General features: G+C 36.0%; 1 protein-coding gene across 1 annotated transcript; it reads right to left on the minus strand.

The window, feature by feature from the left end:
• Positions 1-30: 30 nt before the first annotated feature.
• sycp2l (synaptonemal complex protein 2-like) lies at positions 31-20,376 on the minus strand. Its single transcript, XM_049463664.1, has 32 exons — positions 20,251-20,376; positions 18,516-18,632; positions 17,810-17,911; positions 17,660-17,684; positions 17,479-17,564; positions 17,300-17,388; positions 16,681-16,715; positions 15,644-15,786; positions 15,493-15,545; positions 15,354-15,399; positions 14,952-15,044; positions 14,763-14,823; positions 14,036-14,205; positions 12,335-12,359; positions 12,038-12,071; positions 11,844-11,877; positions 11,705-11,751; positions 11,554-11,611; positions 9,854-9,903; positions 9,661-9,721; positions 9,443-9,569; positions 8,407-8,450; positions 8,109-8,242; positions 7,240-7,303; positions 6,486-6,546; positions 6,291-6,410; positions 4,991-5,100; positions 3,712-3,806; positions 2,914-3,013; positions 2,018-2,076; positions 1,820-1,892; positions 31-269 (listed from the first exon to the last, which is right to left on the minus strand). The coding sequence occupies exons 1-32, from the start codon at positions 20,374-20,376 to the stop codon at positions 204-206; spliced, it is 2,508 nt and encodes an 835-aa protein (XP_049319621.1). The 3' UTR covers positions 31-203.
• Between the last annotated feature and the right edge of the window lie 743 nt (positions 20,377-21,119).

Consider the following 21,119-nt stretch of genomic DNA (forward strand, 5'->3'; position numbering starts at 1 on the left):
CATACATGTTACACAGATTCAAACAAAATGTAACTTTATACACAAATTTATTAAAGGACAATTATTTTAGTTATTATTTATATTATGTTTCCCCGTAGCTGGTCCTATAAGTAATAGCAAAAAAGTGCAGTAGGAAAAAAGATTTAGGCCAGTTTTAAGTGTGCACATGTTTGAGTAGGAACTGAAACGGTGCTTAGGCCTCTTCAGCTCTCTTCAGTCTCTTCCCTGACAGGTGCTGCAGTGGAGTGGGAGGGGTGAGCACCTGAGGACTGATAAAAATAAGACATGGTAAATTCAACTTAAAGCATTGCTGTCACTTCGATTTTTTTACAATGATGATTGTGTCTGGAATCATACAAAATATTTTATATTCATTTAACTGTACATATCTGCTAATCTGAATGCTAAAATATGAACTTCTAGAAATTATTGTGACAAATAATTAATTAAGACTAAAGTGTTAGTTATTAATGCAGAAAAATATATAACAGAGCATCTGTTAAATCTAACGATCTGTTCAATACTGAATGCATTTACATGCACTTTATCTGATCACAATCAGATTTCTTCAGTTATCCTAATAATGAATTGGTCACATTACCTGCCTTCACTTTTTTAATTAGATGAGACTAAGACCTTGAAATCTAATAAATATACCTGGAATATAATCACTGAACCCAGTGATTGGATTTCATAGTGCATGTGTATGCTTACTCTGATTTCTTTTAGTAGCCAGACATGTGCAAAAAAGCAGCACTGCGTTCTATTGGAAAGCATAAAAATTCTAGCTAAGTTTATAAAAATGCACAGCAGAAAGTTTATTAAAAGATTATTGGCTGGTTGCAAAGTAGAAATCTGATCACCGCCAGACTTGTGTAAACCTCATCCCATTATCTGATTACCCTAGTGCAAAATAATTACGATTATTAGATCACTGCAACATTTTTCACACTGCCATATTTTTCGCACTATAAGGCGCACTATCAATGACATTTTCTGGTTTATTTTCATACATAAGGCACACCGGATAATAAAGCGAATTAAGCGACTAGTAAGGAACAGGGATGTCGCCATGTTTTCCTTCTAATTCAAAATAATTCTCGTTGCTGGGTGGTGATGTGAGGGGGAAACTGTGTTAAATTAAGCCAAGCTAATTAAACAAAACTATAATAAAAATAACAAAAAAAAATATTTTAAAGTTAAATGAGCACTGGATGATAATCTACACAGATTTCTCTCCTGAACACTGTTTAATTGGGTGAGTAAAGCACCTCCGTTTAATAACATTAGGATAAGATTTCCAGATTTCCACTAGAGTGGGGGCAGCAGCATTAGCTTTTAGCAAACGCAGCCCGACAGCGCTACACTGAGGAACCCTGAGTGTTCCGGTAAGCCAGGGCGATATTAGCTAGCTGCTCATCTCATTTAACCTGTTTTAACACACTAAACGCGTAGGCTAGAGTCCGATATACTCACCTCTGGATGGCGAAAGAGCTAGCGCTTAGCAGCTAATGCTAATACTGCTTGCAGCCTTAGTGCTGGAGAACTAAACTGAAACTCCTGTATAACGCTGCACTTAATCGGAGTGGCTTTACTGCTCTTTACAACCTGACTGGTAAAATTCATACATAAGGTGCACTGGATTATCAGGCGCACTGACAATAAAGTATTTTAAGTGCGCATTATAGTGTGAAAAATGCAGTAAAAGTTTTCACTAATAACTTTTTTAAGCAAATAGCCTCTGAATTTCTACCATAGGAAGCTACCAGCAACTACCATCTGCATACATAGAGAGACATTAAATCTTGAACACACTGACCATTGCTTCAGAACTCTTTGCTCGGCTCTGCTTTTCTTGAACACTCTCTTTCATTATCTCTAAAGAATCCAACCTGAAAGAGAACAACACTTATTTTAATGATTACTAATACTATCTTTATATGTAGTTTTACAACAGCAGCAGGTCCATCACGTTCATTTTTTCAGTCTACATGTGACTGTAGGTTTCGTAAGCTACCTCTTCTGCTGCTCAGCACAGAAAGATTTGACTGTGTCTGACTCAGACTGCCAGAACCTCTGTATTAAAAAGACAGGGAGAGAGAAAGAAAGTAAAAAAAGTAACAACAACAATCATCAATCAAAAAACTATATACACAGCACATTACCAGGCTAAAGTAACTAAAGTTTGTTCTTTCTAAATATGACAGGTTTGGCATGTCAGTTTTGGTCACATATATACAGTAGGTGGTCCCAGAATATCCAGTTTGTGTACAGTGTGTGTGCAATATTGCCTGTAGGCCTGTGCTTAGTGCTATCTTCATTAAGCATCTTCAGTGCTGTGCTGAATTTTTACTCCCTGGCAGAATCTGACTCCTCATTGTGAGCTCCTCATTGTATGGAGACATCAGATTATGCTCAGATTATCCTGTTGTTTCGCTTCATTAATAACTAATAACTAAGTTTACCTTGACAAGAGCAGCAGCATGCATAAGTACATCAGTTTGCACATTCCCTGTGGCATTTCAGGAACAAATTACCGATTATAAATTACATTACAGGCTGATACAGATCACGTACAATTTATGAATGTGAACAATCAACATGGCCAAATCCGATCTAAGCAAAAAAATCTGAATTGATTTATAAGGGTTAAGATAAAAACATAACCTTGATCCATTACAGAAAGCACCGTTTTATCCACTACAACAAACAGCAACTCAAGTAAAGCCTTTTCAAATTAAAATCCATACATCACCCACCCTCCCATTGGAAGGAATCAGTTATTAAAATAAAAGAAAAAAATAAAAGATTTTTTCCCAAAAGGGAAGAAATGGTTGATATAGTATATTGTTATTTGTTGATAGGGCTAAAATAGCGATTGTGTTGAGGCTATGTCTGAGAGTCAAAACAGACCACAGTTTCCTTCTCAATGTTTTTGAGGGAAAGACAGTTCTGCTCCAGTTCTCCCAGCTGCTGCACCACAGTGTCATGGAAGTGTTCCAAATGGACGAGCCTTGACAGAAGACAGACAAGCTTTAGAGATTAATATATTTTATATAAATCTCTGAAAATAAAAGAGACAACTTAAAAATTATGAGTTTCTTTGATTTTACCAATTTGAAAATCTCTGGAATATAATCATGAGGAAGAAAGGTGTTCACAAGCCATCAAACCAAGCTGAACTGCTTGAATTTTTGCACCAGGAGTGGCATAAACTTATCCAAAAGCAGTGTATAAGACTGGTGGAGGAGAACATGCCAAGATGCATAAAAACTGTGATTAAAAACCAGGGTTATTCTACCATTTTTAAACTCCTAAAATCTTGTTTTATTTGCATTATTTGAGGTCTGAAAGCTCTGCATCTTTGTTATTTCAGCCATTTCTCATTTTCTGCAAATAATTATTTTAAATGATATTTTTATTTGGAATTTGGGAGAAATGTTGTCTGTAGTTTATAGAATAAAAAAACAATGTTAATTTTACTCAAACATAAACCTATAAATAGTAAAATCAGAGAAACTGACTCAGAAACTGAAGTGGTGTTTTAATTTTTTCCAGAGCTGTATAAGCCTGGCAAAACCTCTTAGTAACTCTCAGTAATTCCTCATCAAAATGATCAAAAACTGGATCGACAGGAGGTGGGCAGTGCTGGTCACAGTAAAGTAAAGTGAATATACAAAGAGCCTTGTATGAATGTGTAGTGGTTTTTACCTTTGATTGTGAACTGTTCTGAGCAAAGAGGTCACGTTCTTCTGGCAATCTGTTAAAGATTGCATAGATTTCGCTTCAATCTTTTTATACCTAGACTGTAAATAAAAGAGGAAAAAAAATGTTTAACTATCTATTGCCGGTTCCTCCTACATAAAAGGCCGTCTCTACAGTTTCTACTAGATTCTGGAGCTTTGCTGTGGGGATTTTGATTGCATTCACTGACAAGACCGGTAGTGAGGTCAGAATATTGGATGATCTCCAGCCCAGCTCATCCCAAACTTCACATCTCATTGCAAAATAACTGCATGGAGCACCATCATTCCAGAGAACACAGTTCCACAGTTCCACAGCTCAGTGCTTGGGGGGTTGATCATGCTTGATAGAAGGTACTGTGTCAATCTATTCAGTTTTAGCTGTTCCAGACAGTCCTTTTGTTGGTTTTCATTCTTAAAAATCTTAAAATTTGAACTTTTTTAGCTTATCAGAGACAAACTTTCATTTAAACAACTTTTTAATAGGGGTGGACAATATGGCCCTAAAATAATATCACGTTATTTCATGGTATTTTTGCGATAGCGATGCTCTTGGCGATATGACAAAACACTGAATTAATTTTTTTTTTTTCAAGAAAACACTACTGCAACAAAATAAAAATTACATTTAATTATTGCATACAATATGATATGGCACACCCATAACAGATATTTAAAAATACACAATTTTTATTAGATTTGTAACAGGAGTGAATGATCCAGAATGTTATGATACTAATAATGCACTCCAAATATCTCCATATATGCAGGATTAAAGTCTAATAAATGATACTGGGCAGATATAATCTGTCTCTAGTAGATACATAATGGGAAATGAGAACAGTGTGAATTTTTCTTTTGCTAAAAACAGCAATAAAGTAGCACCCTGATGTGATAATTAGGGGTGAGTGATATAGCACGAAGTTTTAGGGTATAATATCATTCATGATATTTAAAAAGGCTTTTGGGGGTCCTGGGACTCATTTTAGTGGTGCTAGATATGCCTATGGAATCAATCATTATAAGAGCTGTTTACAATTCTGCAGGTTAAACACACATCATGAATCATTAGGATATATTAGAACTTTCCTCAAAAACAAATAAAAATATATATATATATTTGTAAGTTTTCATGTAAACTAGCTGACTGCATCTGTCTTACACTTTTTCAATTATATAATAACCTGTTTAGGAACAGCATTTATTTAATTTAGAAAGCAGCACAAATATTCATGATGTTTACTTACAGAGAAGTGTTCTCTTAGCTGAGTCTTAAAGGTGTTAAAGGCAGCAGTGACTCCAGAGCCCAACTCCGTTTCAGATTCTTCCTCCTCCAACAATGTCTGGGCCATTGATTCTACATGTTTTACACACAAACAACAGAAATGAGCTTTGGTGGTCCTTCCAGAGAAAATATGCAATTTAAGGGAGACTTCCTTTCAGCAAATAAAGTAAATTAAATTTATACAGTAAATGTATAAAGCTTTTTGCTCTACTGCTCCATGCTCCATGGCTACGTTCACATTACAAGCCACATTGTGAACTGCCAAGATCTGAGCAAATGTGAGCATTCATAAATGTAAGTGACCTGTATCTGTGTGTAATCTGAATTAATCTCTCCCTGAAACGCCTCACATGCACATTGATACATGTATAAACTTAGCCTTCTTCACCAACAACAAAAAAACGTCATATTTGAGAGACGACTCGTAGCTTTAGAAAGAGAAATGGATGAGTTAGCATAGTTGACCATTCACATTTACATCGCATATCTATAGATCGGATACGTATCTGATTTAGGACCACATATGAAAGTGCCTCAAATCTGAATCAGATTTGGCACGTTCACACAGCCATAAAAAAATCTGAACTGAGCCACACTGAGCAAAATATCAGATTTGAGTCACTTCAGTTTGGTAATTTGTATTGTATAACAGCTTTGAATGTAGCTCAGTGTTTTATAATGGACAGATCTTAATATTCATTTTGCCTTTTGACTCTTTCTACCTCTGACAAATCAGGCTTTTTAAACTTCTAAAGTTTTAATTTGTTTAATTGGAATTAATTATCATTGACAATTTTAAATGGAACTAAGCAGAAATGCACAGCCCTGTATTATGAATTCTACTGTTGAGTGAGACTTAGAACTCCAAAGAAACAGAAATGTGTGATTGAGAATGAGTCTCCCCCTAGTGGCTCCAAAAAAAAGAGAGACAAGGTCCCAACCCTATTTCTCTTCTCTTTTTCTCTACCCCTTTAAGTTTTTGGAGTGTAACCCTTCCCCTTGGAACAGAGTTACAGAACAGAGTAAGGGGTAAAATCCTCCCAATTGACAAAAAATAGACAAACCCCAAAATCTGTAAAAAGATTCAAAATCTGTAGATCAGCAACCTAGCTGCTGGAAAACTAGTTAACTTTAGGGCATCGAATATCTTCAGATAGGGTACAGTAATTAATTATTATTGTCCATTCCTTATTTAATTCCTTAAATCGGGACAGTAACGGAGAGGTAGGGTTTAGTGGTAGTGAAATGGGATTGGTACCTACCAGTAGCAGTCTCCAATGGGGTGGAAGGAGGGAACAGTCTTCTGGGTTTGAAAGTAAGGAATGGTGACTCCTCCTCGCTCACTAGTCTTGCCTCAGACACCTCAGGACCCTCCTGCAACTCTGTATGATGAAGTCAGGTCAGTTCCTGTAAGTAACTTCCAAAGGCATTTGATAAAACTTGTAATAAACACACACCTGTAGATAATTGTGTTTTTTTCCTTGGAGGTGGATGTGGCTCTTGATGTATTTTAGGCTGCTGAAAAACAAAAAAAAATGAAAAAAAAAACATTTTTTAGATTTGCTTTACAGTGAAATGCCAAAAGTCACAGGACAGTAAATAAACCGTAACTCTTTAAAACAATTCTCAACAACTTTGGTCTGGTGGCATGGTGTAGAATCCTGCTGGAAAATCCCATCACTGTAGTGGTACATGAGTTGAGTGAAGAGTAAGAGCAAATGGGAAGCAAGTAGTAAAAACATGATAAAACTAGTCAATAATGTGTTTAGGATTAAAAAAAAACAATCAATGCAATGGGAACAGACCACAAATCAGTATAGAACTATTATGAGACTGCACAATGTCTTAAGTACAACTGGGGCCCATGTTAAATACGAAAACCATTGGGAAAAAAATGCTATGGTGCCTTACTGGAACACACCATATGTTGCCAGTCCTCTAGGGACCATTTAGCAACCTTAAGCAACCCTGCATATGATTTGTGCTAGAATCACTTGTAATGAGAATTCTGGTCTGTGTTTAACCTTACCTCACAAGAGAACTCCTCACAACTTACACAAATGTGGGTATTCTCAAGCAGTCCTATGAGGAATCACTTCATGATCATTTTACATACAGCAAATCACATGACTGTTGGCATATCAGCAAATCAGACTAACAGCAGTTGAACAGATTTGCTACATACAATTACAGAACTGAGAACAACAGTACCTCTATAGACAAACCATGGTCCTCTATGAAAACAGTGTCATCTAAAACAGTTCTCTCTTGAAAGCCTGCAGAAAGAAAGATAGGAAGTCTACTCAACACAATATTTAATTAAATTTTATTCAATTTCATTTATATAGCAGCTTTACAGAGAAAACAGGTCCACGTCTCTTATGAGAGAGCACCAAAGTGCTGCTAATAATTATGGTGAAATAGTGGCAAGGAAAAACTCCCTACATTAAGAGAAGGAAACTTTAGGAGTAACCAAGACTCAGAGGAACCCATCCTACTCGGTTCGACCCCCTCAGTACAAATCAAATAACAAACAAATAACAGAACAAGACAACAGTACAGAGAGATAATGTGAGCTATAGCTAATGTAGAAACAGGTTCTGAGTTATGAATGTGAAAAATTGATTGGCACATAATAGATAATGGAGAGCTAAAGCTAGTGTAAAAACAGGTTCTGAGTGTGAATAAGTGTGATGGGTATATGCTCAGTGCTAGTGTTAATTAGTGCAGGAATGCAAAAATACTAGAATAATATAATAATAGAATACAAAGTCTCTGGACCTGCACCTAATTTTACATATTGTTGTTGTCCAATGAAAAACAAGCATCTTCAAAACAGCAGCAGAGAGACAAAACCTAAACTTCCAATGAAAGTCAATGTAAAAAGAGATAATTTCAGGTTATTTTGGATAATTTCTATTGGTCTATTCATTAAGAAATTTAGACACAAAGTAAGATGCAGTTGTTAAATTGTCTAAAATTTATCTAAAAATGAACAAAAATGGGAGATACTTGTTTTTCATTGAAGAGTGACGATATACACTTTTTGCTCATGTGTGAGATCTGTGTATTATGACTTCCCTGAATCCGCAGTGATCCCTTTGGATGTGTGAGAGATGTCCTGACTCTTCCTCGCTTTGCCTTGCTTGCTCTGAAGCCACAAGGCACTTTCAGCCCTCTCCCTTTCCAAAGATCTGCGCATGGGGGTTGATTCCTAAGGTGAATGTAAATTGTGAGCATGCATATTCATCACCAACACCAACACAGCAGCCAAAAAAGGTGTAAGCATACTACCAAAAATATCACTACATTTGTATGTACCAATGGTTTTAAATAACTAGTAATCTTGAAAACTTAACAAGCAAAAAAGTGGTCCACCTTGTACTCGTCCTCATTGCTGCTGGGTGAAGAAAGTGGCAGAACTATGAAAAAAAAAAAGAAGGGAATATTTTTATGTGGATGATTCTCTGCAGTTCTGATCTATACAAGTCAAAACTAGATAAGCTATTTTTGTTTAAAGCAGACAAATATCTCTTTTTACTTTAAGTTAGAATAAGTCTATGGGTAAGAGATCTCACCAGCTCTATTCTTGCCAGTTTCAGTCCCTTATGGAATGAGCCATTTAAGGGCTCCGTCACTTTTATGTAAATTTGCTTTTTCTGACCACGCCATGTTTACAATGAGCTTTTACTACATCTCCCTCAACTGTCTGAAAATGTCTGAAAACTGATCTTGTTGGTGGGGCTCTGGTGGGGGTTGATGGGTAGGAGGTGGGGCCAGGGTGGATATAGGCAGGTTTCCTTATTGTGACACTTTAAAAAGGGAGCCATCTAAATGGCTTATAGAAACATATGATTCCTGACACCAAACTCTTTCAGTTGATTCAGAGAAAACAGATAGGTGGATTTTTTTTTTTCGAACTTGAAGTGTTTACAGGGGCAGCTGAGACCCAAGTAGAAATACAAAAGCATACTGCATAATGTGACCCCTTTAAGGATAGGGCTTTGATTGTAAACAGATGCCACAACATGCATACATGTATTAATGTGTGCATGCATGCCACTTCAGGAACTAATACATTTATAAACGTGAACTCTTATGTTAGGCAAATCTGATCTAAGCAAAAAACTGGAATTCATATATTGAGGCTTGAGAATATATCCTAAACCTTTTAAAAGTCGAACAAATTCACATTCACATCCATATATTCATTTTTTGTGTCTCTATAGCTGCCACCATGCAATGCAGCAACTACTACGTTCAATAAAATCTAACTGTTTCAGTCAGAAATTTTCTCCTGGTGATGACAACTTATTATACATGTCAAAATCTCTATCCATTGAGGTTCATAGGATTTACTCTAAATGTACACAACACTGCAGATCTTTAGAACTACTGATACACACACATATACCTTTCAGTCTGCTCTTTACTCGGGGCTTCTTTCTGGTGTAGTCAGATTGAGGTGTCTGTTGGGAGGAGCGTTTCTCGCTGAATGGTGAACGGCTCTCACTCTCAGAGAGGAATGGCCTCCCTTTCCTCTGTACAAATCAAATATTGTTCAGAAAGGTCAAGAATGTCAATTTAAAGCTATATATGCTTTTAAATAACCAATTATGCCTAGTCTTTTACCTTTTGTACAGATTTCATTTCTCTTGAAGTCGAAGGAAGGGATTTAACAGAGCTGACAGACCTAAAAATAAAAGCATTGTAAATCAATCAGATTTAAAGTGTTAATGTAAACAGCCAGAACTAAATTGAGCCCATTTTAATAAAACACAGCTGATTCTGTTTGTGGCCCTGAGATGCAACTAATGTTGCTTACCCATTAGAAGAGAAAGACTGACTGAATATAGCAGTTTTAGCCCGTACCACCTAGAAAACAGGAAAACATCACCGTTGCAGTACCATTCCATTCCATTACAGTTTCCTTGTACAGTACAAGTCAAATGCCACGACACGTGAGTTTTGAGGAAACTCAAAATAAAAACAGTACAGTACAGTACATGGAAACATAGTTGTGGATGCACTTTCTAAGGAATGCTACTTTCAACTACTTTAAATTACATCCATTGCTCACACAAATGTGTAAATCATACACATACACATCTAGTTAGAAAAATATAATATATATTTACTAGAACTGGACTATCTGCTTGAGATAAGCCTGTATGAACCTATTGGCACCATGGCTAATGCCATGAATGGGCTATGAGGGTATAAAGCCCCCAGCACTGAGCTGGAAAAGCATCCAATAGATTTAGGATGAGTTTTGGAGTTGAGTGGATGAGGTGAGTGGGTTATCATCCAAAATCCAGATCTCACTAATAATCTAGTAGAAAGCCTTCTTTGGGTAGTAGAGACGATTAATCCAATCAAAGCAGGATACACTATAGTTTAGTAATCTATCCTTCTATTTCACTGGGCTAAAATGCTAAAGGCTAATGACTACATAGTTAAACACTCATATTTAACAGTTAACAGCAACTTCAGGACCAAAAGTGTCAAAAGTAGTCAAATTAATTACTCAGTTAGAAGTGTAAATACTAGAGTTCAAAATACTTCTTTAGAAGTTGAAAAGTATTGTTTTTAAACGTAGTTAAAGTAAAAGTAATGTAAGGGAAAAGCTTGGGCCGCACCATAGTGTCCTACAGTGCACTTCTCCCCTCTACAAAAAACATTTTTCTAAAAGTCATAATGACCATTTAAGGCACTAGGACACTACTCTCCAGACAATAATACAGAACAAAAAATACTTTCTTCTATATTAGTTACAGTAAAAGTCTGTATACATAATTGCTTCTGGCACACTTTACTAAACACCAACTGACCTGGTACCTCCATAAAGCGGCCATGAATGGCTTCCTGTCATGTGACCTCCCTGACACATCAGTGAGAAACGTGTGGTTCAGAGTTTCTGACACAGTCACCTGAAGCAGTCATATATACATCCACTCACACGGCAGAAGCACAGCTCTTAAAGTAGAACAACCAAGCACATTTGTCAACTACTAAGCTTGTACAGACCTATTCTATATTTTTGCCTTGCCTCATTCTGCCAAATTTCCCATCTAGCTGCTGGATTTCTTGGTCTTTTGAATGGGTTGCCAACCTAAAAAGTGCAGCCCAAGTGTCCAACTTTTGTCAATTAAAGCCATTAAAGCACAGTTGTGTCCAGACATTGCAAAGCTATCTGTATGGGCTTCGTTAATAATGAAACAGGCATCAGCAAATACGTTGGATTCCTGCACTTCTGTCACTCTGGATTTGATGTGGACATTGTTTGTTGCATTGCAGTGATGCAAAAGACACCATGAAATGCTTCCATGATATGCATGATAAGTCCAATCTTTGTTGCACTTCAAAACCACCAATTAATGTTGTTTGGATAATATCATATTTCATGTGCATTTTAAGTGCTTTGTATATTATAGTCTTACTGGTACCTGGGCTACAGGTTCTAGAGAAGTCAATAGGGTTCTACATAGGTTGTCAGTATTGTGTGTATATAAGCATTTATCTCACCTCTGTGTCAGAATCATTTCTTAGCCTAAATGTTTCTTCCAGTTGGATTTTTCTGCTCCTGTAAATACCAAAAAGATGGCATGGTAATACAAATTTATCATTAAAAGGTACAAAAATAAATGTGAAGAACAGAAACATAAAACAAGCTCACGTGGGTGATGGCAGTTTTCCTGGTCCACTCTGAAGCAAAAAGGAAACCTTGGGGAGGGGAAAGGAAATTAAGTTTCTCAGTCAAAGTCTAATCCTTCTTTTCATCTTGTTCAGTTAGAAAATACTATATATATAGTTACCTGAGTTTTCCCAGTGGTCTGTGTAACAGGAGGACTAGGAGGAATCATAGATGTTTACAAAGAAACTTGTAGCAACACACAAATGAGCAACATATCGCACTCACTATCTGATATACAAGTCTGTTAAGACCTTTAAATATATAATAGTTCAGAATAAATCAACAATAAATATGATTTTGAAATTCAAGTAGTACCTGGAGAATTTTTGCGTACTCTCAGCAGCAATTCCTATATAACAAGAAACACCACATATGCCATGTCAAATTAGCAAATGCACTTTTAACAACTGTGTTTTATCACATTTCTGTAGCACCTTAATACGTTAGTATCATATGTATTTTTTATCTAAATGCATTTAAATGGGTTCTCTGTACATGAACACAATTATATATTTTGTGTATCTATGTAAAAGCACAATGTGTCTGGGAAGAAGGCAATGTGACTGGAAAAACTATTTTGCTGGTGAATTGTGTTGATAAAGTTTTACGCACCCGTGTCTTCTGCTGGTGAAGCCTGCTGCAAATAACATTGTATATTTAGTATTTTACATGGTCTTTACAAGTAAAAGTTAAAAAAAAAAATGAATGAATGAATAAATAAATAAATAAATAGATAAATAAATAAATAAATAAAATTTATGTAAGGTTCTGAGCTGATGGGTCAACTGGCAGTTTGACTCTCCAGTAGCAAAGCTCACTATCCACAGTGGGATCCATCTGCTTCTGGACAATGTAGTCCACATTCAGATTTCCAGCCCAAGTCCATATCTGGTACAGACTAAATCCAGATTAATTTTTGATTGTTTAAAAAAAATATATTCATATTTAAACGGTAACTTAAATCGTATTTCTAAGGATTCATCTCAGTTTGGATGATCTGGCTGCTCAAAATTGACATCAAACTGTTTTCTGCCTAAATCTCAGGCTATGTTTAGACAAAGCACAAACCTGATTTTTTGGCATATTAATATTTATTCAAGCAGATTTTTTGATAGTCTGCACAGCTAAATACTACATGAAATCTGATTTCTAAAAATTGGATCCAAACCACATTTAGAGGTTATTAAAATCACATTTTTTTATCGATTGGTCTCAGTCTGGACATTCAAATTGGATTTCAACATAAAGAACAACTACGTCAAATCCAGAGTGAACAAAGAGCAGGGATCCATGAAGAGCACCAAAGCTTCGTGCAGCTATGCTTGTGATGTCCGAACATGCAAATCTGATCTAATCACTTGCAAATAGCTGTGCGGACAGTCATCTGAACAGATCTTATCTGATTTGAGAAACAAACCTGATTTGCCTGCAGTCTGAGCACGGCCTGTAAGAATACTGTTTAACTACCACAGCTCAGTGATGGAACTTTATGCTGCTAGGGAATCACAGGAACTCACAGTATGATCTTATCCAAATATGTTGAACATGTTAATGCTGATTCTGTGAATGAACAATACTTAAATGCATGGCAAGACAATTCTCAACAACACTGTATGGCAACTTCAGCATTACTGAAGAGAATAAATACTCTAAATAATCAAATACCAGGAATTACGGTTTTATTGGTGTCAGTTTCACAGAATTTGATAAATAAAATCCTTTACCACAGGTTTTACCCTATTCATTAGAATAGCGCCACCATGTGGAGTAATGAAGCAGTAACTTTAGTAAGTTAAAATGGACAGTGAGTTTAAGGGAGTTTGGAGCTTTTATAGTCTAATAAAAATAGCCAAAATTGAGGCCACATATCAATAATGTATCACAAACTAAAACAATTCTATATATTGCAGTATCATTATTTTGTCCCACCACTATTCAAGCAATCAATCAATCCTAAAGTACATTGAGGGCAACCCTCATGACATGACACATAAAAAATAATAACAAAATTTAATCATTTTAAAATAACAGTAAATAAAAGATAAAAAAGCAAATAAAAAAATAGAATTTAAATAAAAAAAATAATTAAACTTGGATGAATTAATAAGAAATCAAAAAGAAGATCAATACAACAAAAAAACAGTTAAAATTAAGATAAAACTAACATTTACATAATACAATAAAAATTATAATAAATAAATTAACTAAAAAAAGAAAATAATAATAATATAATTATAATAAGTTAAAAATCAATAGTACAAAACAATAACATAAAAGAAAAAAAAAATCATCATATTTGTAAAGCTGACAAACCTTTGGAGCTTCTGGCAATTTTGACTCCTCTCTTCCACCATAAACCTTCTCTACTGCAGTCAGAATGTCATACTTCGCGTCAAAGGCGATCTGGACCATTTTCCCAATCATGTTTCCATGAGACACTGGATGAGACATGTGAATACTTAAGAGCTTCCGATCATCACATTCTAAAGAGAAGAGAGACAGTGGCCTGCATTTTACTTAGGAATTTCATCAACACCACACACAATACACAAGATCTACAAATGATTATAGAGATAAAATGGCAGACTGAGGCTGTTTAAAGGGTTAGGGTAAAAAAAATTAAAAGAGCATCTACTGCAGGACATTGAGGCTGTACATAGTATGGGTAGCATAGTCGGCACATTATTATGGCACTCTACTCTACTGCAAGGGCAGGTTGTCACTAATAGACCGGCACTTATTTAGGCACATTATCAACTTTTCTTGATCTAGAGGGCACGTCATAACTTAATGCAAGAATGGGCACACTAGCAGGCACTTTCCCCCCCAAGGAGAGCAGATAGTGGTATACTCTGTCTCTTTTTGCCCCTGAAGATGGCAGTTCAAAGGCACTTTTTCAACCGTGGGTTGCACAGAGGGGGTTGCTGTTGCCTCCCTGCCCCCCTTGAGCCCACCAGTGAAGAAATGCAATGAAAAATTATATGCAAATATTATGACCACTTTGTGATATTTAAGCACTGTGGGCAAAAACAAGACTCACCTCGAAGAGTGTATGAGCTGAGGGTTTCTTTAGGCAGATGAATAAGTTCCCACAGAGTTCCCTATAGAAATATAAGGAATAAAACAACTTTAAGATTTCTTTTCTAGATAAGGCATAAAGAAAAAAATACCCACTAACTGGAAAGCTGCCAGTCACAAATATTTACTTTATTTGCCTGTTACTACTTACTTCTGGGTCATGCACAAAGAAGCTGATGCAGGATGTCCCCAGGTTAAAGTCCACCCAGAAATCCTTCAGCAGCTCATCTTGAGGTTTGAACAACTAAAGAAGAAAAAACACAGTTCAGTCAAGTTCTAAATATACACTAAATGGACAAAAGTATTGGGACACACCTCTGAATCACATAAATCAGGTTTTAATCACAATCATTCAGTCCCATTGCCACAGGTATATGAAATCAAGCACATTTCCATGCCATCTGTCTATTTTAGTGTATTTGTGAAAGAATTAGTAATTCTAAAGAGCTCACCATATCACCTGTTGGAAGCCCAAAAGCCTTAAGTCCACACACCAGACCCTTGTGAATAAAATTAGTGACTCTTGGTGAATCTTCAGACCTCACTTTCTTACCTCAGTGAACTCCAAAAACGCCCTACTGCATGGAAATGAAAACACTCTGTCCAATGGAGATATAGGGGGAAATGTCACATTTGCAAATACACATTAAATACGCTGAATAGGGTTTGTCATACTAGTAATATAAACATACCTCCTTGAATCTCCAAAATAGCTGTTGAGTTCATTTAGAAATATTCTACAATCCTTTACAGAAAGCCATAAGGAAAAAAAAAATAAGTTATGAATAAATACTCTTTCACTAATTTTCTAGATTACTGGCGTTCATGGCTGTAAAAGCATACCGTTTCAAACTCCTTCACCCTTATTGTTGTGAAAGTTGACGCAAAGCTTCTGTAGCTAAACCACTTGCCGGACAGCTCCTCTCTCAGTTTCTTTGGGGTCATTCTGCAGAGCGCCTCAGATATGGCCACCTGCATTTCATAATCTGAGCCAATAAATAAATAATAAAATAAAATAAAATTTATCATGAGCAGAAACAGAATTTTGTACATGTATGACACTGACACCTAAATGATTTATGTAATAATGCATTTTGTAAACAGCATAAGGGGGGAAAAATGATCAAAAAAGTGCAATGTATATACTTGCAACATCATTCTCTGTTACACAATTTGCAATCAAAAATCTGAATAATCGATTAATTTTCAGCTTTTAAGGCTGTCTATTTATAGAAAATATAGATATGATTTTTTTTTTGTTTTAAAACATTTTCCCCCAATTTACAAGGCCGATTACTCAAACACACTCATTAGGACTCCCCCTATCACTAGTGATGTCCCAACACCAGGAGGGTGAAGACTAGTACATGCCTCCTCCAGTCAGCCTTATGCCGATCGACATCACCCTTTGGAGTGATGAGGGAAAAGAACGCCATCTACCCACCCAGAGAGAGCAAGGCCAATTGTACTCTCTCAGGGCTCTGGTCACCGATGGCAAGATACATGAACAGGATTCCAAAAGGCAATTTCCTGATCATAGTGGCATCGCTTAACCCGCTGGATCATTCGAAGCCATAAACTAGCTGGTAAACTAGACTTGCATAGCATTTGTTGCAAATGATTTGGACCATACTGGTCAACCAGTATGGGCAAGCTGGTCATACTGGCTGTCCAGCTTGATCAGGTTCATGTTGTGGACCAGATAAAATATCACACTCAAACAAAAACATCCCCTATGCTGGTCAAGAGCTTAAGTACCAGCTTTAGTAGTTTGACCATCATGGTCATGGAGTTTTCTTTTGGGAAATGTCACTTACTACAAACCAAAATTTACTTAAATTCCTGCCCAGGCAAATTTAAACAGAAATACAGAGACTTACCACCAACATCTACTATCACCTTGGCAAACTCCACTCTGAAAGAAAGGACCAGGATTTAAAACGCTCAGAATAAACATGAAGGAGAGATGTAAAAACCATAAGTGAAACATTTGTAATGTATATGCTATTCCACTAGGCGGCAGCATTAACTTCTTTACTTGTCCTATGTTTGCCTTTATTGTTTCCTGTTCCTGTTTCGACATTGTCTTTAATACTTAATTTAATACTTTATTGCACAAAACTACAGTAAAATGTGTAGTACCCTAAAAGCAAGCTCTTAGCATGTCTGTTTAATGTATTATACAGACTGTATATTATATCTAGGCATAACCAAGGCAAACTATGGTCATTGTTTCACAGTTTTTAATTTAGTTACTAGTTTATATATATATATATATATATATATATATATATATATATATATATATAATATTATAATAACTATTTTGAACATTTGGTGTATTCTGTTCATTATTTTTTTTGTTTACCCAAAACATTTACCTAGCTAACATTTGGATAACTATTGCATTCCAAATACATCAATGTTATATAAACGCATACTTATTTAAATATAAAATACAATAGTTACATCAACATATACACAAATAAAATAACTTACAGTAGAAAGTTGTGATCATCAGACTGGCAGATTTTTTTCCGAGACTCTTTTGAAGCACTGTCCAACATTGAGTTAATGGTCTTAATTGCCTGTTGGGGGAATTTAGCACAAATTAATCTGCTTACAAATTTCACAAACTCAACAAGTGAGTTCACATGCTCAACAAGTGTCTCATATACCTCTAGACGTAGACCGAATTTCACTTCTTGGTCAATCACAACAGCACCAAACCTCAACAGGAGGAGCTCCAAAATCTTACTGTTGCCTGACACATATACAAGCACCAACAGAATAAAGCAAAAACACTAACATTTCAAGTGTACCATTGTTTAATAATGAATGAAATGTCTATTTGGTTACCGTCAATATCACTCTGGCAAAGGCTCTGAAAAAGAAAGAAAACAAAAGTATAAATTGCAGTGTAAATGAATCCCGGAGTGGAAACATGTAAAACTTTGTTAATTATATCACTGAAAATCACTGATACAGTTGAACATTTTAATTCTATACCATGGACACTTCGTAGAACACTTCCATTAGCTGCATTGGGGCCTTGAGGGGCTTTGGCTGCATCTTCAGGTGTTCTGATACCCTTTCGAACCAATTTAGCATGTACTTAAAAAGAAACAAAGTTTAACTCATTTCTTCATGTACTTCTAACATTAGTGTTTTAAATTAAAGTAAATGGATAATTGGGAAAAATGCTATATCAGAGCCCATTACTGTAGGAACTGTAGGAACTAACAATATGAGAATGGTCTTGTTCAAAAGCTGCATAGTTTCATACAATAGCAGAGTGATGAAAGAGGTAGCAGTAGGCTACGCAATCACTGTGAATGTGCTTTAGATAAGAAGAGGAGCATTTTCCCCCACTTCATTAGCTGTACCTATAAAATTGAGGACTATGCTCTGGGTAAAACCACAAAGATTTGTTAAAAGAAAATCTTTCTGTTAAAAGAAAAATTAACAAGGTATTGCAAGAAACTGTATAGCATAAAAATGGCAACATCACTTTAGCCATAAATCTCCACCTGAGTGCTCCAAGATCTCCAGCTTTCCACCTCCTAATATACTTGTGCATATACTTGTGCAAACCTTTAACCTTCAAAACAGTGAGTGAGTGACAAACGACACCCAGTGAATATCCCAAGCCAGTTAAAATGTGCTTTAAAGACCTGCATAAAGACTATTGAGCAAATCAAAAAATGAAACTTATCTTTATGACAACACCTTGGCGGACAAGCCTGTTAATACAATCTCCATCTTTAGAGATTATTTGTTCAATTGCCCTTAATATGAGAGTAACATTTTTAAATTCATTTTTATGTAGTGCCTGTGGAAGGAAATAGAAAAAGGTGTCCAGATGTGTCTCAATAACCTAATACAAAAAAAAAATAATAATAATAAATGGCAGTTTTAAAAATGCTACTGTGTACCTTCTGTACATTATTCCTGCAAATGTTACTGAATTGCCTGAACTACAAGGTTGGTAACCAGCAGTGATATCACTAGAAATGTATAGAGAGGGAGCTAAGCATTTACATAGTGTCAGTTCATTAACAACATTGACATGTATGGCACTTTGTCAACTGTAATTGTTTTAGAAGTTCCTTTTATTGTTTATGACCACAGAAACTACTATTGCATCCCATCTCATGTTGAATATCATTGAAGACGTACTTTATTACTGTTCAAAATGTGTTACTCATTATATAGATGTGTTACACAGAGAGTGACCTATTTTAAAGAAATTATTTATTTTAATTGTTAATGATTACGGCTTACACCCAATGAAAACACCAAAATCAGTGTCTCAAAAAATTAGATTACTATATAAGACCAATTCATACTTTTGGCAATGAGGTACGCGTGCCAAGTCCTGCCTGAAAATTAAATCTGCATCTCCATATAGGGTTTCAGCAGAGGGAAGTATGAAGTGCTGTATGATTGTGTGGGAAAACACTGCACTGACTTTGGACTTGATAAAACACAGTGGATCAACACCAGCAGATGACATGTCTCTCCAAACCATCACGGATTGTGGAAACTTCACATTACATCTTAAGCAGCTTGGACTGTGTATCTCTCCACTCTTCCTCCAGACTCTTCTTTCTTTGATTTACAAATGAAATGTAAAATTTACTGATGATCAGTGATGGTCTGTTTGGAGAGCCATGTCATCTGCTGATGTTGGTCCACTGTGTTCTATCAAGTCCAAAGCCAGTGCTTTTAGTGTTTTCACAGAAAATCTTACAGCAGTTCATGCTTCCCTCTGCTAACAACTTTAATGGAGATGTGGATTTCATTTTCCAGCAGGACTTGGCACACTGCCAAAAGTAACAATTGGTCTTATATAATATAAAAAATTTTGGGACACTGATTTTTGGGTTTTTTATTGGCTGTAAGCCAATAATCATCAACAAAAAAGGAAATAAACGCTTAAAATAGATAGATAGAGTTTCACATTTTGAACTGAATTACTGAAATAAAGTCATTCTCAAAGATATTTTATTTTTTAGATGCACTAGAATGTCGTTCTTGGAAGATGTGTTTTCCAGCAAGCTACTACCACTCAGAAATTTATGCTTCCTTGTTAAAACAGTGGGCGTGGCTTTACAAATTCGCAAAAACTGGCTATAGATCTGTGAATATATGCATGTAGCTTAATTAGACTATTAAAGTAGTTTAAAAATGTAGGTGGAGTTTGGACACAGGCTATATGTGGACAAATGATCTTTGTTTGAAATTGTCACAGAAGGGGAAAAATCAGGGTTACTAATTTTCTAAATACTGAGTAAAACAATGTAAACAAATGTTTACTCAAGATCACAATGTACGAGCAACATACACAGCTGCAGATCGCTAGCTAGTATGCCTCAAAAATGCTCATGAATTGGGAGCTAAAAATAGTTAAACACACAGATAAACAGTGGCGTCTTTAAATCAGATACCCTGCTCGCTACTTCGTCCAGCCGGTCGACCAGAGATGTGGAAGATTTCTCCTCAACAAGAACCATAACGGCCGAGAGGACATTGTTATTCGTGAACGCCTCCTCTAACCTGCTTGCAAGCTGCATGTGAAACACAGGATATATATATATATGTTTAAAAACATATACAGGAGAGTATTACTGAGGTAACTTAAAAGCACGAGGTATCACATGTCATATTTTACACAAATCTCCTTAAAATATCACATGAAAAGTGACTGAACTGGTCAAAAATCACACACAAACATACATTCATAACCTCACCTCCCGACCTCTCCCCACAGAATAACTTACCCAGCTGCTCCCCATTAGCAGCACGTGTGATTTATCCAGCTACTGCACAAGCTATACTACTGTTTCCTTCTGTTCACATAAACGACTGATTCTCTATATTTCTTCACGTTGTGGCGTTATATTTAATTGTATCTAAAGCCAAGTTGGTTGTAAAACCTACTCGACTTGTGGCTCGAGTAGTTCAGTTCTAAGAAAGCTGGTGTGACTGATTCTGATTACTTATTCTAAACACCTGCATGAGAGACACACTGAAGGGCTGAGGGCTGAGAAATACCAACACTGATTTTTTTTACATTTATTTTAAAGGCTTAAACTAGATGAAAAAATAATAATGATTTAAAAAATTCCAAACGTTGCGCTTTTTAATGGAAATACTTTTGTTTCCTTGAAGAACGTTTAGGGTTTCTTCAACTTGAAACAGTGTGAATTAACTAATTAAGGTGTTTGAGGAACCATCAATAAGGGTCGAAGGTGGTTCGAATTTGATTTTTTCTACAGACCTTTTCTCGTAGGTTCCGTAAGAGCACCGTGAGAGT

Source organism: Astyanax mexicanus, chromosome 1 (assembly GCF_023375975.1).
Source record: "Astyanax mexicanus isolate ESR-SI-001 chromosome 1, AstMex3_surface, whole genome shotgun sequence".
In the NCBI taxonomy this organism is placed as follows: Eukaryota; Metazoa; Chordata; class Actinopteri; order Characiformes; family Acestrorhamphidae; genus Astyanax; species Astyanax mexicanus.

Bases quoted from the DNA above. Each gene is read 5' to 3' on its own strand.
- sycp2l (XM_049463664.1), bottom strand. From the start codon at position 20,376: ATGCAGCTTGCAAGCAGGTTAGAGGAGGCGTTCACGAATAACAATGTC. The intron at 15,045-15,353 runs GTAAGAAAGTGA...TTTCTTCTTTAG, and splicing joins CGTTTTTGGAGTTCACTGAG to TTGTTCAAACCTCAAGATGA. The intron at 5,101-6,290 runs GTAGGTACCAAT...TAAAACATGTAG, and splicing joins CCCATTGGAGACTGCTACTG to AATCAATGGCCCAGACATTG.